This window comes from Grampus griseus (genome assembly GCF_964374135.1).
Source record: "Grampus griseus genome assembly, chromosome: 3".
In the NCBI taxonomy this organism is placed as follows: domain Eukaryota; kingdom Metazoa; phylum Chordata; class Mammalia; order Artiodactyla; family Delphinidae; genus Grampus; species Grampus griseus.
In genome coordinates, this window is record NC_139019.1 from 63,783,934 (window position 1) to 63,801,730 (window position 17,797).

Genomic DNA, 17,797 nt, shown 5'->3' on the forward strand with positions numbered 1-17,797 from the left:
ATTAAAAATATTGCTGACACTATGTATTTTTTTCCTAACACTAATGGCACACGTGATGTAAGTGCTGAGAATGTGAGATAATTGAACTAAAATTGTGATTTTGGAACTGTCTTAAGACTCTTTTAGTTCCAGGTAACACAAAGATATTTCAAACTAGTTTAGGTTAAAAAGAGAAATTATTAGGTGGAAACTGCAATAGTATCTCACCAAACCCAAGGGGAATATTATATTCAGATATCATGAGGGTCTGGAACCAAAAACTAGAAGCCAACAGGAACCCAGGAAGTTATTACCTTTCTATCTCTCTTGTCTCTGTTTTTCTGAACATCTGCTTATTCTTTTCTCTCTCAGCAGACTTACTTTGCTTTGGCATGGGTGTGGCCAAATATAGCTAACCAACAGTAGTAACCTCAGCTTCCAAGTTCATATCATCTCAGTTCAAGCAAATAAGTCAGAGGCACAATCCGAGATTTCAAGGAGAAAGAATCCAGTTTGTTTAGCTTGGGCCAGTTATCTTTTTTTAGACCAGTGAAGTGTGGTCATGAGGGCAGATTTTATATTATAAACATGGCTGCCACAGCCCAAGTTCTCAAAGAAGAGGTAAGTGGGTAGAAGATATCTTAAGTGGGCAGATATCTCAAAACATGTCTGTTGTAATATTCTTCTTTATATCCAGTGTGCTGTTTCTCATTAGAGAGACCGTTTAGCTTGTGGTTAAGAACATGGGCTTAGGGTCAGACAGACCTCAATTTGAATCCCAGCCCTACCACCTACTAGCTGTGTGACCTCTGTGAGGGTCAGATTCTTTCTCTGTACAATTGGGGTGATAAAGCCTATCTCTTGGAGTTGCTGGGAGAATGAGAATATATGTGGTACGTCCTACACAATAAATAGTTATTATTATTTATTACTATCATCATAGCATTTGGGAAAGATTATGTGAATGGAGGAACATACATTTTGCTACCCTGAATAGTGCAAGAAGATCTGGAAGCAAAAATCTAGGTGCCACAGAGATCAATAAAAAACTCTAAGAGAGAACTTTGACTTTTTCACACTTGGCCAAAGAAGTATACACAAGTTAGGCTGATGATTTTAGGGCCCAATAATCTACACTTATTTTTAGAATGAAATCTTTGCCTCTGTTGGTTTTGGAAAGAGAGAAGTCAATGGTCTCATACTTCTAAAGAGAGCCAGGCTGGGCTGGTGGTCACTGGTACAGTCATCATCGTTCTTCCCAGCCAGTGCCTGTTCTGACGGTCCTTGCATTCATTCTGCTCGGTAGCAGGTCTGTTCTGATTGGCTAGTGCCTTACCCAGTAAAAGAGTTTCAATATATGCCATCAATTCAAAGACTTCAGTTTTTGTTAAAGGAGATCCACTATTTTCTTTATAAAACAATAGATTTTCTTTGCATCTTTCTCATTTATATGACAAAGTTGTGGGTCGCAGCCATCGTTAAATGAACTCTTCTAGAGGTTATATAAGATGATGATGATTCAAATTCTGTATAGCTAAAGGATACCAAATGTAAGCCAAACATTAATGTTTACATAGAGTTAGCTAACAAACTATGTTTATGGCTTCTTTTTAAATAAATGTAATATATGCTGTCTGTGTGAAACTGTAGTAGAACAATATCTCAGTGACTAACTGTAATTTTCTCTTAAGTTATGCAGACATTTTGATTGAGAGGGAGGTGTTAATGCAGAAGTACATTCATCTAGTTCAGATCGTAGAGACAGAAAAAATTGCAGCTAACCAACTCCGACATCAACTTGAAGATCAAGATACAGAAATCGAAAGGCTTAAATCAGAGGTATTTCCCAGTTGATAGATTCCTCCTCATTGTTTCATGTTTCTTGTCATCTCCTCATGATTACTTAAGGTCTATCAGGGCAAAATTTTGATCCCAAATTTAGTTCCTCTGCCATCAACACATGCATGAGAAGTGAATGTATTGTCTACGTTAGGATGAGGTAAATACGCTACAGTTAAATATCAGGATAAAGTGCTACTTTTAAATTATTTGTGCTCCTGATGGCCTTCATTTGCTTGACTATTCAAGAATTGACTGTAATATTTAACTGTTTTTCAGATTGACTCATGGTAATGATAATTGTGCGTCTGTCATGGATTCAGTTAAAGTCCAAATGACAACTAAGGCAGGTCCAAACGTGAATTCAGAAAGTCTTGACTTTTTCTCAAGCTCAGGAGTCCAACCTTCTCCCCTCTAGAATTTTGAAAAACTCGTTAAAGTATAAGACATAATTCTAGGGTGCATTTTTTTCCTGAAGTTGGAATTCACTTCCAGCCCCGCTCCAAGTTTAAAAACTCCTCAGGCTCTGCACCCCCAGGTAGTGAGACTGACTCCAATGAGAGCAGAAGGTGGTCGTGGAGCCAGCAGCCATGGTGGTGTGTCTGGGTCCTCCGTTGTCTCCGTCTGTATACAGAAACCTGAGTATACCTTCCCTTGCTGTCCTGTCATTCCTTGTGGGAAGTGATCAATATCTGAAGAATTGAAGAGGAATGTAGCAAGTGAGGTTTTTCTACTCTTTTTGACCAGTGGTGCAGTAGTGTCTTCTTAGCTCCAAAGGAAAGAATAGGACAGAATGAAACCTACTACTACTAACTGTATCCTTGTTGACAGAAACAATGCAGCTCCTCAGCCTTGGTAACTTCTTGTCGTTTTTCTGTCATTCAACATTTTCTTCTCCATTTCCTCACGTCTTCTTCTAAGACATACTGTGCAAATCCTGGGAGGGTTTTCACCTCCTGCCACCTGTGTATATCACCTCCAGCAGATAGCGCATGGGTATAAGCTGATTCCTGCTGGGATATGATTGCCTCTCTGATGATGATAAGTTGCAGACTGTTCACCGTATCATTAGTGCTGTTAACTTCCCGATCCAACCCTGAAATCTGAGATAGTGAAAACAGCAACAGAAAACTTAACAAACCTGCATCTTAAAAGACTATATCAGGCACTGTAATTTAAAACAAAATTATTGTGTTCAGTCTTTGCCACAGTTAGCTGGAGCAGATGCTTGTCTGCTAAGTGAAAGAGGTTGGCATTTACTCCATGAGAGGAACTCAGCACCAAGCGGTGTTCCCCAATATTTATTTGTGTGTGCTTCTCTGTCTTCACTCTGTTCTATTTTAGTCTGAATATATATTGCAGCTACAAACTGTCAGTAGCAGGTATGTCTTGTGTGGTAGATTGACAGGAACCATAACTTACTTCCTACTCCTTTTATTTTCCCACTTCCCTGCCAGAAAAATGGCAGAAGAGAGTATTTGGTAATGGGGCAACATGTAAAGACAGGGCAGAGGGGGCAATTATAATCCCAGTGTTTTAAGTGTTTGCTTGTTAGCAAATCTGAGTAGGTGCTTAAGTTTGCAAGAGGCTGCAATTGAGTGATAGTCCAGGGAATTTCATTACTAAGTGTAGTTCAGAGGCTACCTGGTTTTGAGTCCCCCTTCGTAGGTCACAGAACTGAGCTGGGTCTTTAAAGAGATCCCAAGTTGTTTCAGTTCTTTTTGCCTTTTGGTCTTTTCTTGGCTGGCTTGGACCAACCCCTGGGCTCCGAAGTTCCTTTTGCAGTTACCATTTCCCCAAGGAGATCTGTGAGTGCTATACTGTGTGTACTTGGAAGGCCACAGGCTGATTATAGGAAGCAAGAGCTTTGAGCTGAGTGTCACTGCATTTGGAGATCACAGGGCATTACAGGAAGCTGCCTTTGGTGAGATGATTGACATGTCACTGAGATGCTGAGAAGATCTTGGTCTGGTCATCACTGGCAGTCAGGGCCCAGTTTTGGACTAACATTTCTCTAAACCAGATCCCAGTTCACACTTTCCACAGTCACTTCTTGTAAGCACTTTTGTTAGTAGCATAGCAAAACAAGCTTGAGGTGAAGTTCAGGCTACCCCTGCCTCAGCACCGAAGGAAGATAAGGTGCATAAAAAGTGAACATTTCCTGAGGATAAGCTACCTTGTAGGCATAACTTCCTATGATTTATGGCTATAGTCTAGTATTTCCTAAATCATGATATGGACCAATTTTGTGTTATAGATTATCGCTCTTAATAAAACCAAGGAACGAATGCGACCTTACCAAAGCAATCAAGAAGATGAGGATCCAGACATCAAGAAGATTAAAAAGGTAGGATGCTGGGGGTTTCCAGCTTTGGGAGAGCGTGGTGACCAGGGGTCTTTCTGTAGTGATGTCTTTGCCACCCTGACTGTGAGCTGGGAACAATCTTGGTATTTCTCTTCCGATGGCTCCCAGACTTGCCCTTCAGAGTGATCACACACGGTTACTTCTCTGGAAAAGTTTCAGCTTGAGATTTCTTTCCAGTTCTGGGCATCCACTTGTAGATTCTGTGAGAAGGATGCCAAAGCCAGACATGAAGCCAGACAGTAGTGTTCTCCAGTTGGGTTATTTAAGTGCCGCTGAACCTTCTGATTTTGTGCTGCTTTTATATTTGGGGGGAGTAGTTTTTAAATTGCATTTCAAAAACATTTCTTTTAGCTTTAGTCTTCAGTGCTTATTTAGAGAATTTTTTGTTTTGTTTTGTTTTGAACGTGTGAGGAGATTGAATCAATACATCTGCTCAGGTTTCTGGTTTATTGTTGTTTCTTTCTTGTTTAACATCCACATAATCAGCAGCTCTTTTCACCTTATTGTCATTTACAACTGTACAACTTTTGCAATTAACCAGACCCTGGCACTCACTCTAGTCTACTTTGATTTATGTCATCTTGATTTTGAGTTCCATAATCTTAATTGTCCTGGATAAAAGCACTTACTCAGCTTTAACATTATGTGAAAAGCTTCACAGTTGAAGAACTTTATTTCTTCTAAATTTTTTCTTATTCCTATTTTCTCATGCTAAGTAATTATTCCCCTTCAGTTGCAACAAAACTTTAAATATTGCTCAGAATTTGAAATAGAAATGCTGCTTATGGCTAAGTTGCACTGTTTTCAGTTTTCAAGAAATAACAAAGTAAAATAACAACATTCCTCTCTTAGAATTTAAAAATTTTTAAATTGAATTTGCTTTATTTTATTGTTACAAGATGAATGCTTATGCAGCTGCATATAAACAAAGGTATCAGTAAAATAACAATTGTAGTAAAGTCCTGTTGTAGAAACTGATAGTAAGTAAGCCAGCTTTTGCTCAGCAGGTAATAAATGCCCAAGTAAATAGAAAGATTTTATTTAACACAAAACTCAGTTAAGTTGATTTTTGAAAATACTTCTGTTAAATGAAGGAATAATGATAAAATACACAATTTTTATAGTTTCTATCTTCCTATTTCTTAATAGAAATAATTTTTTTTAAACCTCATTTTTGAACTTGTTAAATAGGTTTTGAATTTAACTCTATGGTCCATTGTGTCCCCAGTCAAACTAATGTCTGTGTGGAAAGGAATGTTTACAAATGAATTAGTTTCTCTATTCTGATCTTGATAAATATCAACATAATTTTTTAACTTCAAGAGACCAAAAATTGAAATTGGTTCACAGAAATTTCCCATTAGATTTCTCCAAATAATATGCATATAATTTCCTCCACATAATTCTACTAAGATGTGTTTAATTTTTATTGTTTGAGGTATGGCAACTGTATGAATGCCTGTTATACAAATTGATAGTATGCTGACATCAGTTGGTAAATGAGAGAATTTTAAATATTGCAAAAGAAGAATAGTTGTTTAAGTGCATGATAATTTAGACCATATGGGTGAAATAGTGTAAAAAAATAGAAAGTATAAGAATGTGTTGAAAAGAAAACAATGATACTAAAAAATATATTTGGTAGTAATATAATGCTTTTAATTATATATGAATTTGCAACCTGCTTTGTTGCTGAATCTTCCACTTAGATATAACAAATCCTAATAAATTATCATATAATTTTTTTAATATTTAGAAAGGACTTCAGATATTTTGGTCAGTTATTTTATAGATAAGGAAATGGAGCCCAGAGTTCAAGTTCACCCAGCAGGTTAGTAGCAGAGCCTTTGGGTTAAGGATTATGACATACACCTATCTGCTTAGCACCCAGCATTTACTTGGGCATTTAAAAGACACTCAGTAAATGTTCGTCGGCTGAAATGCAAAGGCCAGTGCACTTTGTCCAGTTTGCCTGTTATTTTTCAAATCATATCTAGGGAATTCAGATCAATTTTAGAGTCTTTCATGTTCCTACAAAATTGATCTTTCATGTTCCTACAAAATTGATCTTAAGCCTTATTTCTTGTTTTTGTTTTGTTTTTGTTTTTCCACAAAATAACACCATTGTAAATTGTTAACATGTGTTTTGCCCATGTGGCTGGAAAAGAGAGTCCTTATAGTTAACAAAAAGCAAGTATAGGAAGGCCAAGTCATTCCTGTGTGACTAACCACACAGGAAAGCTGCAACTAGACTTGGCCTTCAGGTTTATTCATCTGTAAAAAGAAGGGGTCTTATGAACTGATCTCTAACACTTATATATATATATATATATATATATATTTTGTTTGTTTGTTTGTTTTGTTTTGTTTTGCGGTACACGGGCCTCTCACTGTTGTGGCCTCTCCCCCGTTGTGGAGCACAGGCTCCAGACGCACAGGCTCAGCGGCCATGGCTCACGGGCCCAGCCGCTCCACGGCAGGTGGGATCTTCCCGGACCGGGGCACGAACCCATGTCCCCTGCATCGGCAGGCGGACTCTCAACCACTGCGCCACCAGGGAAGCACTCTAACACTTATTTTTTAAGCTTAATTTTAAAAAAACTCAGCCATAACCAAAAATCAAACCCGATTTAAGAATAAGCAAAGGATTTGAATAAACATTTCTCTAAAGATAATAGACATTTCTCTCAAAGGTGATTCTTTAGAGAAATCACTAACACATGAAAAGATGACGAGCATCACTAAGCATCAGAGAAATACAAATCAAAACTACAGTGCAACATCACCTCACACCCACTTGGATGGCTACTATCAAAAAAACTCCAGAATAACAAGTACTGATGAAGATACAGAGAAATTGGAATCCTTTTGCACTGTCGGTGAGATTGTAAAGTGGTTCAGCTGCTATGGAAAACAGTATGGTGGTTTCTCAAAAATTTAAAAATAAAACTGTCATATGATCCAGCAATCCCATTTCCGGGTATGTATCCAGAAGAATCGAAAGCAGGATCTTGAAGAGATATTTGCACTCCTGTGTTTATTGCAGCGCTATTCACAATAGCCAAGAAGTGAAAGCAACCCAAATGTTCATCAACAGATAAACGGATAAACAAAATGTTGTACATATATACTACGGAATATTATTCAGCCTTAAAAAGGAAGGAAATCCTGACACATGCTACAATGTGGATGAACCTTAAGGACATTATGCTAAGTGAAATAAGCCAGCCACAAAAAGACAGATACTGTATGATTCCACTTATATGAGTACCTGAAGTAATTAAATTCATAAAAACAGAAAGTAGAATGGTGGTTGCCAGGGGCTGAAGGAAGGGGGAAATGGAGAGTTGTTGTTTAATTAGTTATAGAGCTTGAGTTTTGCAAGATGAAAATGTTCCAGAGATCTGTTTCTACAACAATGTGAATATACGTACCAGTACTGACCTATACATTTAAAAATTATTAAGATAGTAAACTTTATGTGTGTTTTTTTTACCACAATTAAAAAATTTTTAATATCTGGTTTTATGTTGTTAAAGAGTAAACCTTTAGTTTATTCCTTTCTTGAAATGTTAACAACTAAATATGTGATATTACTAATTTCTGATGTCCTTATAGGCAGACTTAAACAGCTTAAACAGTGGAAGAAACTTGTGAAGCTGAGAAAAATATTATTTTAAAATCATCTTTTTTCTGCTATCTGGTCCAAAGCCTGACATTATTTATTCTGGTGGTGGGCTCACGAGTGCACCAATGCAAGAGCAGGGTGTGTGTATGGCACAGGATGGACACCCCACTGACTGGCTTAAGAAAGCCGTCTCACACTGCCCTGAGATTCTTGTTTTGTTTTTTGTTTTGTTGTTGTTGTTCTGTAGGTTCAGAGCTTCATGCGAGGATGGTTATGTAGAAGGAAATGGAAGACCATTGTGCAGGATTACATTTGTTCCCCTCATGCTGAAAGTATGAGGAAGAGAAACCAGATTGTGTTCACCATGGTTGAGGCCGAGTCGGAGTACGTTCACCAGCTCTACATCCTGGTCAACGGCTTCCTGCGGCCCCTGCGCATGGCGGCCAGCTCCAAGAAGCCCCCCATCAGCCACGATGATGTCAGCAGTATTTTTCTCAACAGGTTTGTCTTGGCATAAATTAAAGAGCTGTGTGAAAAACCTACTTGTGTTTCTTAAAAGAATTTTTACTTTAGTTACTTAAAAGAAGAGTTATAAATTCACTTTTTTGAGCTTATCATATTGAAAATAAGAAAGCTATCATTGGCGTTTCATTATTACCCCCAATTTTCATATCTTTTTTTTTTTTGCGGTACGTGAGCCTCTCACTGTTGTGGCCTCTCCTGTTGCGGAGCACAGGCTCCGGACGCGCAGGCTCAGTGGCCATGGCTCATGGGCCCAGCCGCTCCATGGCATGTGGGATCTTCCCGGACTGGGGCACGAACCCGTGTCCCCTGCATCGGCAGGCGGACCCTCAACCACTGCGCCACCAGGGAAGCCGCTCAATTTTCATATCTTTATCTTGAATCTTGGCATCTAGTTTTCTCTTTTTCTTCTCTATTTGACGTATGTTTTCTTGTTATTGAGTTGTGTGCTGGGGAAGATTCTCTCCTTCATAAACTGAGGGAAATGGAGTGATTAATGGGTCTTTACATGTAATCTATACAGAAGTACTTTAGGAAGAACAAAAACTGACACAGGGCCTGAGAATCTCTAGGAAATTTATTTGCTCAATAAATATTTATAGTGCCCTTACTGCTGAGAATTCATCAGTGAACAAAGCAGAAAGTCCCTGCCTTCATGGAACTTAAATTTTGATGTGGGAATATAGACAATGAATAGTAAGTGTAAGATGCAGATTTTATATGTTGATGAGTGCTGTGGAAGAAATGAAGAAGGAAAGGGGAGAAGGGAGGAAAGGGACTGCTTGGATATTTTGCTTAAAATTTTAGTTGTTTATTTGTTTTTGAGTAGATAATACATTTACATGGTTCAAAAAATTATTTAACAACGTGAAAACATCAAACAGCAGTTAGAAGTCTCAGTCTTAACTCTGTCTCTGCCCACCCCATTTTCCTCACTTGCTATCTGTAACTGTTTTCATTAGTTTTGTTTATATCCTTTCAGTGTTTCTTGATGTAGATCAATCAAACATGAATACACAGTCTTGTTTCCCCCCTTCTTACACAAAAGGCAAGTACTTTAATATATACCTGCTTTTTTCACTTAATATATCCTGGACATCCTTCCATACTGCTATCTAAAGAGCATTCTATTTTTTAAAAAATTACTACATGCTATTACATTATGTGAATGTCCCATAGTTTCTCTAGCCAATCTTTAGGAAGGCCTCAAAGATAAGTTGACATTTGAGCAGAGATTGCAGTTGGTGCTAGCCATGTGGCTACCTGGGGGAAGAGTGATGCAAACAGAGGAGACCACCTGTGCAGAGGGCCTGAGGCTGGAGCACGCCAGCCTTGCTTGTTTGAGGAACTGCCAAGGTCAGTGTGGGTGAAGAGGCATGTCAGAGAGATAACAGTAGGACATTGTAAAGATGTTTGCTTTTACTCTAAATGAGATGGGGAGAGATTGGTGGGGTTTTGAGGAGAAAAGTAGCATGATATGACTTACGTTTTAAAAGTTCACTCTGGATTCTCTGTTGAGAATAGACTATAGGGAGATCAGTTTCATGGCTATTTCAATAAACCAGGTGAGAGATGACTGTAGCAGGGAGACCTGTTAGGTGGCTATTGCAATAGTCTAAGCAAGAGATGATTGTAATGGAAGTAGTGATAAGTGATTGAATTCTGGGTATATTTTTAATGTAGAGCCAATAAGATTTGTTGGTGAGTTTGATGTGGATTTTTCAGAAAAGTCCAAGGATTTTGACCTGAACAACTAGAAGGATGGAGTTGCTATTTATTAAGTGGGGAAGATTGACATAAGAACAGGTTTAGCAGAAAAGATGCAGAGTTTTTATCTTGACCTGTCAAGTCTGAGATGCTGTTAGCCATTCCAGATGTAGAAATCAAGTGAGCAGAATTGGCTATTAGTCTGAATTTCAGGGCTGGAGGTATAAATTTGGGAGTCTACTAGCATATGGATAGTATTGAAAGCTGTTAGTCTGAATGAGATTACCAAGGAAGTAAGCACAAATGAACGAGAGAAGAGGACCAAGGAATGAGCCCTGGGACATTGCCAACATTGAGAGGTTAGGACTATGAAGAGCCATCAAACGAGAATGAAGAGGATCAGCTGGGGTTGTAGGATGCAAACCAGGAGATGGGCTGTCCTGGAAGCCAAGGCAAGAGGGAATGAGCAACTGTGTTAAGAAGGTCAAATAAAATAAGAACTGAGAACTGACTGCGGGGTTAACAACTTAGAGCATATTGGTAACTTTAATGGGGGACCACAGCCTGATTAGGTGATAATAGGGGAATTGGAATTGGAGAGAATTGGTAGAGAGAACTCTTTCAAGGAGGGTTGCTGTAAGGAGGATCAGAGAAACAGGGTAATACCTGGAAGTAAATGTAAAAATATAAAGGTGTGTGTGTGTGTGTGTGTGTGTGTGTTTAGATGGGATAAAAATGACACCAATAATGAGGGGGGGAATGATGTAGGAAAGAGAGGACATAATTGCTGGAGCAGTAAACTTGCATAGGCAAAAGTGGATAGAATGTGGTGAATAAGTCAAGAGATTGGAATTAGGTGGACAGGGAAGGAATAGTACTGGACACATATGCAGGTAGGAAGCAAGGACATCGGGTAACAGTGCTGATGGAAGGGAAGTGTTAGGGTCAGGGAAGAGAGGAAAAAGTGTAAAATAGTGATCAACGAGCGAAAAACTGAATGGATGGGATGAGGGAAGTGTAATATAACTGCTAGGTAGCGCTAAAAGCCCATATTAGGCTCGTGGTTATGACTTTACAGTGAATAGCTGTATAGTCTTTAGCCACTTTCAGTTGCATGGGTGCAGGTGGAGAGTGGGTGAAGGGTTGGGTTTAACTGGTACTGGTATTGTGCAAGATTACTATGATGAAGTGAGAAAAGAAGGGAGTTGAAGGTGTATGCAAGGAAGGGATTATAACGTTGAGCCATGGAATCTAAACTGTTCCAAGAAGGAAATGATGTGAAGGGGTTTTGGTCAGCGATAAGGTGGCAGGATCAATGGATTCAGGTCCTGGTGGTGGGAAGGGATTTTGGGAGTCAGGTTTCCAAAGGCAATGAACTCAAAGATAAGGAGATGGTCGTAGAATAGTGTGCCTGAAACTGAGATAGGGAAGGGGATGCAGTTATTGACAATGACAAGGTCTAGAGTACAATTAAGGTAGTGTTGACTGAGGTCAATGGAAGACAAGATCCTTAGAGGAAGAAGTTCAAAGACCCGAGAGAGGCTACATCATTGGAATGATGTTTGTGTGCATATTGCAGTCACCAAAAACTATGACAAGAGTAGTGTTGGCGAAAGGACTGACAGTGATCGGGGAGCTAAGAGCTCAAGGAGTTAAAAGAGTGGCTGGGGGTCTGTAGAAGACTGGAAAATGGAAGGATGATGGACAGTAGTCTGATAGCATAAGATTAAAATGTAAGCTTTTCTTTTGCGAGGTTTCCCCACGTTGGGCGGCAGTGGCCCCACTCAAGTGTGTGAGATGTCCTAAGGGAATGAGGGGTAGCTCTTAATCCTCAGGCTATACAGGTAGCATTTTGATGATACTTCAGTCTCCTAAGTATGCAGTTTTAACATTTCTAATGGCAATGGACAGAATTGTGAATGTACTCTGATAGCGATGCCATCAAAGCCTGTACCACATTGGTCTTAGGCTGCCTCTAGGGATGTTTCCACTGGATTTCCTATCTGCAATGTGGAAGGCCAGGTCTGTCATATTGTTTAAATTCTGAATCAAGATACTGTTCCTTGGGCTTCCCTGGTGGCGCAGTGGTTGAGAGTCTGCCTGCCGATGCAGGGAACACGGGTTCATGCCCCGGTTCGGGAGGATCCCACATGCCGCAGAGCGGCTGGGCCCATGAGCCATGGCTGCTGAGCCTGCACGTCCGGAGCCTGTGCTCCACAACGGGAGAGGCCACAACAGTGAGAGGCCCACGTACCACTAAAAAAAAAAGAAAAAAAAAAAAAAGATAACTGTGCCTCTTTTTGGAAAGCTATAAGCTCTTCTTACAAATTAGCAATTATTTACTATACTTGGTCCCAGATGGAGATTTGAAGAGTTATGTTTTTAGAGGTGAGGCTTATCAGATGTTTGTTGTCATTTCTGTTGTTTAACTACATTCTCTTTCCTTGCCTCTGAAATCGAAGCCCTAGGCAGATGAATTATTTTGAATTTCAACACAGAGTTTATACTTAAAAAATGTAATGCCTTCCATGTCTTACCAAGTGCATCTATGGGTGGAACTGAATTTACATCTAGAACCCTATCTGCAAGGAAGCCTGGGAAATGTAGTTTCACCTCTCTATCCTTTCCACCTAGAAGGGGGATGGAATGGAGATTGAAAGACTCATCTACAGTATCTACCAAACTAGATTTGGTTGAAGTCATTAAACAACAAACACTGCTTGGTTAAAATTTCTATCCAAGAAAAACAAATCACAGTCTTCAAGCAGTGTCTATTGTGTTTCATGGACCATTTGGAAATAGTAGGGACTTCCCGTTGGTTTCTTGTAGTGGAATTGGACTTACAACAAACCAAAGTATTTCACTGACATGAATAATCCTGTATTTGATTGTGCTGATGTGGTAGTTCAGAAAAGCCTTCAAAGGCTCACTCCAGTAGGAATGAGGAGAAAGCAAATGTTCTCCTTTCTTCTAGTGAGGAGAAAGCAAATGTTACTTTGGTAACTACCCTTCCTGAACCTTTTAGAAATTTGGATCTCTAATATATGTGTATGTATCTCTTCAATTTAGTATATCTGTATAGGCTCCATCCTTTTTAGAAGATTCCTCTACATTTCTGTCGTGGGTGTCTTAGGAGTCGTAATGGTAGAGGTCTGTCAAGTCTTTTCCCCTGTCTCCTGTCAAAACTCATTTTAGTTAAAGAGAGCTTTCCCCGAGTTAGCATCTAGAATTAAATCTGAAGAGAGAAGGATCATAACTAATTTTCTGATTATCTGTTGAAGAAGGGCTACATCCTAACAGTAGAAAGCTGTTTTTATTATAAATCGATAAAGAGGGTTATATGACAGTGATTTGGTGCTTACCATCTTTCAACATTTGAGGATTAGCTCAGAATTTTCTTGGAGGTTTTCAGGTTGTCTGAAAGATAAATTGCTTTGTGGGAGCTGGTATAATCGATGTCATTATTGGGTGTATAGTTTGGAGGCCCTCAGAGACATGAATATCATGTATTTATTAAGGATTTAAGGCCTCAATGGACTTCTTTAACAAAATGGACTCTTTGCAGTGACTAAATTATATTTTCATATTTTATAGTGAAACAATCATGTTTCTTCATGAAATCTTTCATCAAGGACTGAAGGCAAGGATAGCCAATTGGCCTACTTTAATTTTAGGTAAGTCCATGCTTTAGAGAGAGAAGATTTTCTCTTAATATGGCTACAGTTAGAGTAAAATAGCTTCAATGTTATCGCCCTAAGCTGTCTGAATTTCCGTAATGATCTGTGAGCTTCCTCAGGCACTGGGACTCTGGCTCATTGCCCTTTTGATCCTTTCCCCTGGCCCGTCATGGTTCTTTGGGGGCTAGAGTTGGTCTCTACTGTGAGGTGTGTTCTACCAGGTCAGTCATTCAGGCAGCTGGACTGGGGCCATGGAGTGTGACACCTGGTGCCGGGAGCTGCTCTCTGCCATCCCTGCGGAGTGAACAGTTTCTCCCTGTACCTTGGGTAATTTACAGAGCATCAAGAGAAACTGCCATGTTTACTTCTTCTTTCCAGCTGATCTGTTTGATATTTTGCTCCCCATGCTGAACATTTATCAAGAATTTGTGCGTAATCACCAGTACAGCCTCCAAGTGCTCGCCAATTGTAAGCAAAACAGAGATTTTGACAAACTCTTAAAACAATACGAAGCTAACCCTGCCTGTGAGGGGAGGATGCTGGAGACGTTCTTGACCTATCCAATGTTTCAGGTAAGTCACCTGGGATGCATTTTGCAAGTCATTGGTTCCAGCTCGATATGACTGATACCCAGTGTGTCCAGCATGATATGTGCAAGTACTCCCTGTGGGGGGTTACAGCACATATCCATCATCTGTCATCTTGAGCTTGACCCTGAGATAAACAAATTTATGCCACACATACTCTCTCTAGTCTGTCTAGTGTATGTAAGAAAATCAGGAATTTTTGAGACAAACAAGGAACGATTTTTTTGAAAAACGGCACAAATTTCTCTTTATAGAAAGATTCCTCACAGACCTCTTCCATGGAGTCTCCTCCTCCAGCGTGTTTAAAAATATTATTAGGTTTACAGAAATAGGATGCTGTGCAAATGTTCCAGTGCGTGCTGGTTGCATAAAAGGTTCCGGGAGAGTGGAAGGACTGCTGGGAAGGTGCTTGTTTTCCTGCCCTGTTGTGACTGCTGCTGAGTCTTCCTTGGCTGGAGCTCTGCAGAGCAAAAGGAGGACCTTCCCTGTCACAGAGGCTGTGGAGACAAAGAAGCCAGAGGCACTGGCCAGGCCTGGGGACTCTTGGCCCCTAGTCAGGTTGCTGCAGTGAGGCTGGAGCTTGTCCTGACCGTCACTTTTTGGGATTAGAGCAACCCAAAAGATCAAGTACACTTGCATTCTTTCCTATATCTAAGACTTTACCGCTCTTTAGTGAGAACTACAGAGGCCAAGATGTGAATTGAATCTCCTGTCCTTTTAAAAAGTGTTGATTCTGTTCTTTCGGAAAAGCATTGAGCGTTCCCATTGTGGAATTTGTGGGGCTTCTGGCCAGGCTTCCAAACTGTCATGTGGCAAAATGATTCTCCTAATCATGTGTGTTACGGTTCCTGTGGAGAGCTTTGTCCCCTGGAACCAGCCTCTCTGACCCCAGCTGATCATTTTGTAGCCTCAGAGAGAAATGATATTCTGGTTCATAATTGTTTGTCTTAAAGTTTGTCACTCCTGACTGAAATCCTGGAAGTCACCATAGAAGTTTAGTGAGATTTTTTCAAAACCAAAAGGATGCATTTGTAACAAACTAAGTAGCGTGAAACTTTATACAGTTAATGTGGTTTTTTTTTTTTTCTCCTGTGGAACTGAATTGTTTAACTCTTTGACTCTCTGAACAAATATTTCACCAGAAAAACTATAAAGAAAAAAATTGCTTTTTAAAAACCTTATACAAAGTTATAATTTAAGATTTTATTTACAGTGAATCAAATTTTATGTAGTTCAATGTTCTAAGATTCTATTTGAATCTATGGCAGTTACCTCTAGATTATGATTAAATACCCTAACTTGTATCTGCCTAGCAACCCCCAGCTTAGATGAACATACAAAGGTAGGATTGTGGAAGAGGTTCACATTCAGAGAGGTTCCCGCCTCCCTTTCTGAAGGCCCAGTAATGTCTTTTCCAGTACTGTTTATTCCCCTTGGTGTGAGTCTCTCAATGGTTTAAAATGGCAGAACTGTCCTTGCATTTTAGGTGAGGTATCCAAACACAGTTGAATGTAGGGCCTTGCAAAGGCCTTTGGATTTCTTAAAAATGCTGAGATATTCTTCTAACAACCTTCCTTCCTCCCCCTGGAGTTTAAGCCCAATAAAAACAACTTGGCATTTTGATTGACGCCAGGGAATTCCCATAATGTCAGAAAAGGACCATTGGACTGAGAATGTTTAGGAGACCTGCATGTCTTGCCCACCCTTCATTCGTAGCATTGGGAAACATAATTGAACCAATCTGAATCTCTGTGTCTTAATCTTGAAATCGGGGCAGCTGAGCTCTAATTCTCTCCCAGAGCTCTAGCTCTCTGGGGGAGTAGACAGGTTTTGGAATTTTGGGCTGGGCAACTTGTGGTGTTGCCAGGAGCTTTCTAATAGCCTAGGATCCCACCCTCCAAGACTGTGGTGGCCCCAAATCTAGAATTTAGCTGAAGGGTCAGATGTTGAGGTTCTCTGGTTTCTTTAAGACCAGGGTAACCAAAAGATGCTAGGCGAAGCCTCAGACTTAAAGAATTTAGCCAGAATTGCTCCAACTGCAAGAAATGTGCAAATTGAAAGAGTGCTGAGTTGTGCTCTTATTTATTTACTTCCCCATAACTATTTCACTTCTCTGTAGCTATTTTGAACAGACCAAGAGGGTTAAACATTGGAGTTGCTGCCTGAGGGCCTTATTCTCCTTGGTGTCTCTCCCTCCTGCCTTCTCCCTAGGAGTGACCACATGGAACACTTGGGGGAAAACTGCCCTTTTTAGAAACTTGAAGATTGTTTTTACTAGGTTCATTCTATGCTTCTTGTTCCCTTTTGGTCCTTTCACTAAGGAGTCCTGAAGGTATTTGCTCCCTCAGATGGTCCAGCTATATCTACTTCCCTCGGCGTACATCATATTAGCGGTGGTACTTCTGCACATCTGCCTTGCTCCAGTGTAGGCTGGATACCTTGGGATGAGGCTGGGATGTGATGCTTTTTTCCTGTAGAACAAGAATGGAAGAGGTGACCTTAGCTCATGCTGCCAAGGGGCCACTGCCCAGAACTTTTCTTAAGTCTGCATATGGAGGCAAAGTTTGGTATGGGGGCAGAGGGAGAAAGAGAGGTACTGTAACAGGAAACTTTTAGCCTGTGTATATTTATTTATTTACTTTAACATCTTTATTGGAGTATAATTGCTTTACAATGGTGTGTTAGTTTCTGCTTTATAAAAAAGTGATTCAGCTATACGTATACATATATCCCCATATCTCCTCCCTCTTGCGTCTCCCTCCCTCCCACCCTCCCTATTCCACCCCCCTAGGTGGTCACAAAGCACCGAGCTGATCTCCCTGTGCTATGCGGCTGCTTCCCACTAGCTAGCTATTTTACATTTTGTAGTGTGTATGTGTCCATGCCACTCTCTCACTTTGTCCCAGCTTACCTTTCCCCCTCCCCGTGTCTTCAAGTCCATTGTCTAGTAGGTCTGCATCTTTATTCCCATCTTGCCCCTAGGTTCTTCATGACCTTTTTTTTTTTTTTTTTAGATTTCATATATATGTGTTATCATACGGTATTTGTTTCTCTCTTTCTGACTTACTTCACTCTGTATGACAGACTCTAGGTCCATCCACCTCACTACAAATAACTCAATTTTGTTTCTTTTTATGGCTGAGTAATATTCCATTGTATATATGTGCCACATCTCCTTTATGCATTCATCTGTCGATGGCCACTTAGGTTGCTTCCATGTCCTGGCTATTGTAAATAGAGCTGCAATGAACATTGTGGTACATGACTCTTTTTGAATTACGGTTTTCTCACGGTATATGCCCAGTAGTGGGATTGCTGGGTCGTATGGTAGCCTGTGTATATTTAGAAAAGTGTTATATTCTACCTCTTCCTGGGCCCTTTGTTGAGTAAGTCAGTTGTTGCTGTCAATGAATTATGCTGAACTATGGAAACATGGAGGAATTAGAGTGAATTTATCCTTAATTGATGATGCAGTGAATGTATCCTCATTTGA

The 17,797-nt window shown here is 40.0% G+C and overlaps 1 protein-coding gene across 2 annotated transcripts in view; it reads left to right on the plus strand.

The window, feature by feature from the left end:
- Positions 1-17,797, plus strand: part of RASGRF2 (Ras protein specific guanine nucleotide releasing factor 2) — a gene marked incomplete at both ends in the record, with an annotated part of 226,854 nt that overhangs the window by 75,889 nt on the left and 133,168 nt on the right. For both annotated transcript variants that reach the window (XM_082650502.1, XM_082650503.1), the window contains 5 exons: positions 1,671-1,818; positions 4,076-4,165; positions 8,059-8,312; positions 13,635-13,714; positions 14,096-14,289. In XM_082650502.1, coding sequence (XP_082506628.1) covers positions 1,671-1,818; positions 4,076-4,165; positions 8,059-8,312; positions 13,635-13,714; positions 14,096-14,289 — 766 coding nt within the window. The remainder of the gene's footprint in view (positions 1-1,670; positions 1,819-4,075; positions 4,166-8,058; positions 8,313-13,634; positions 13,715-14,095; positions 14,290-17,797) is intronic.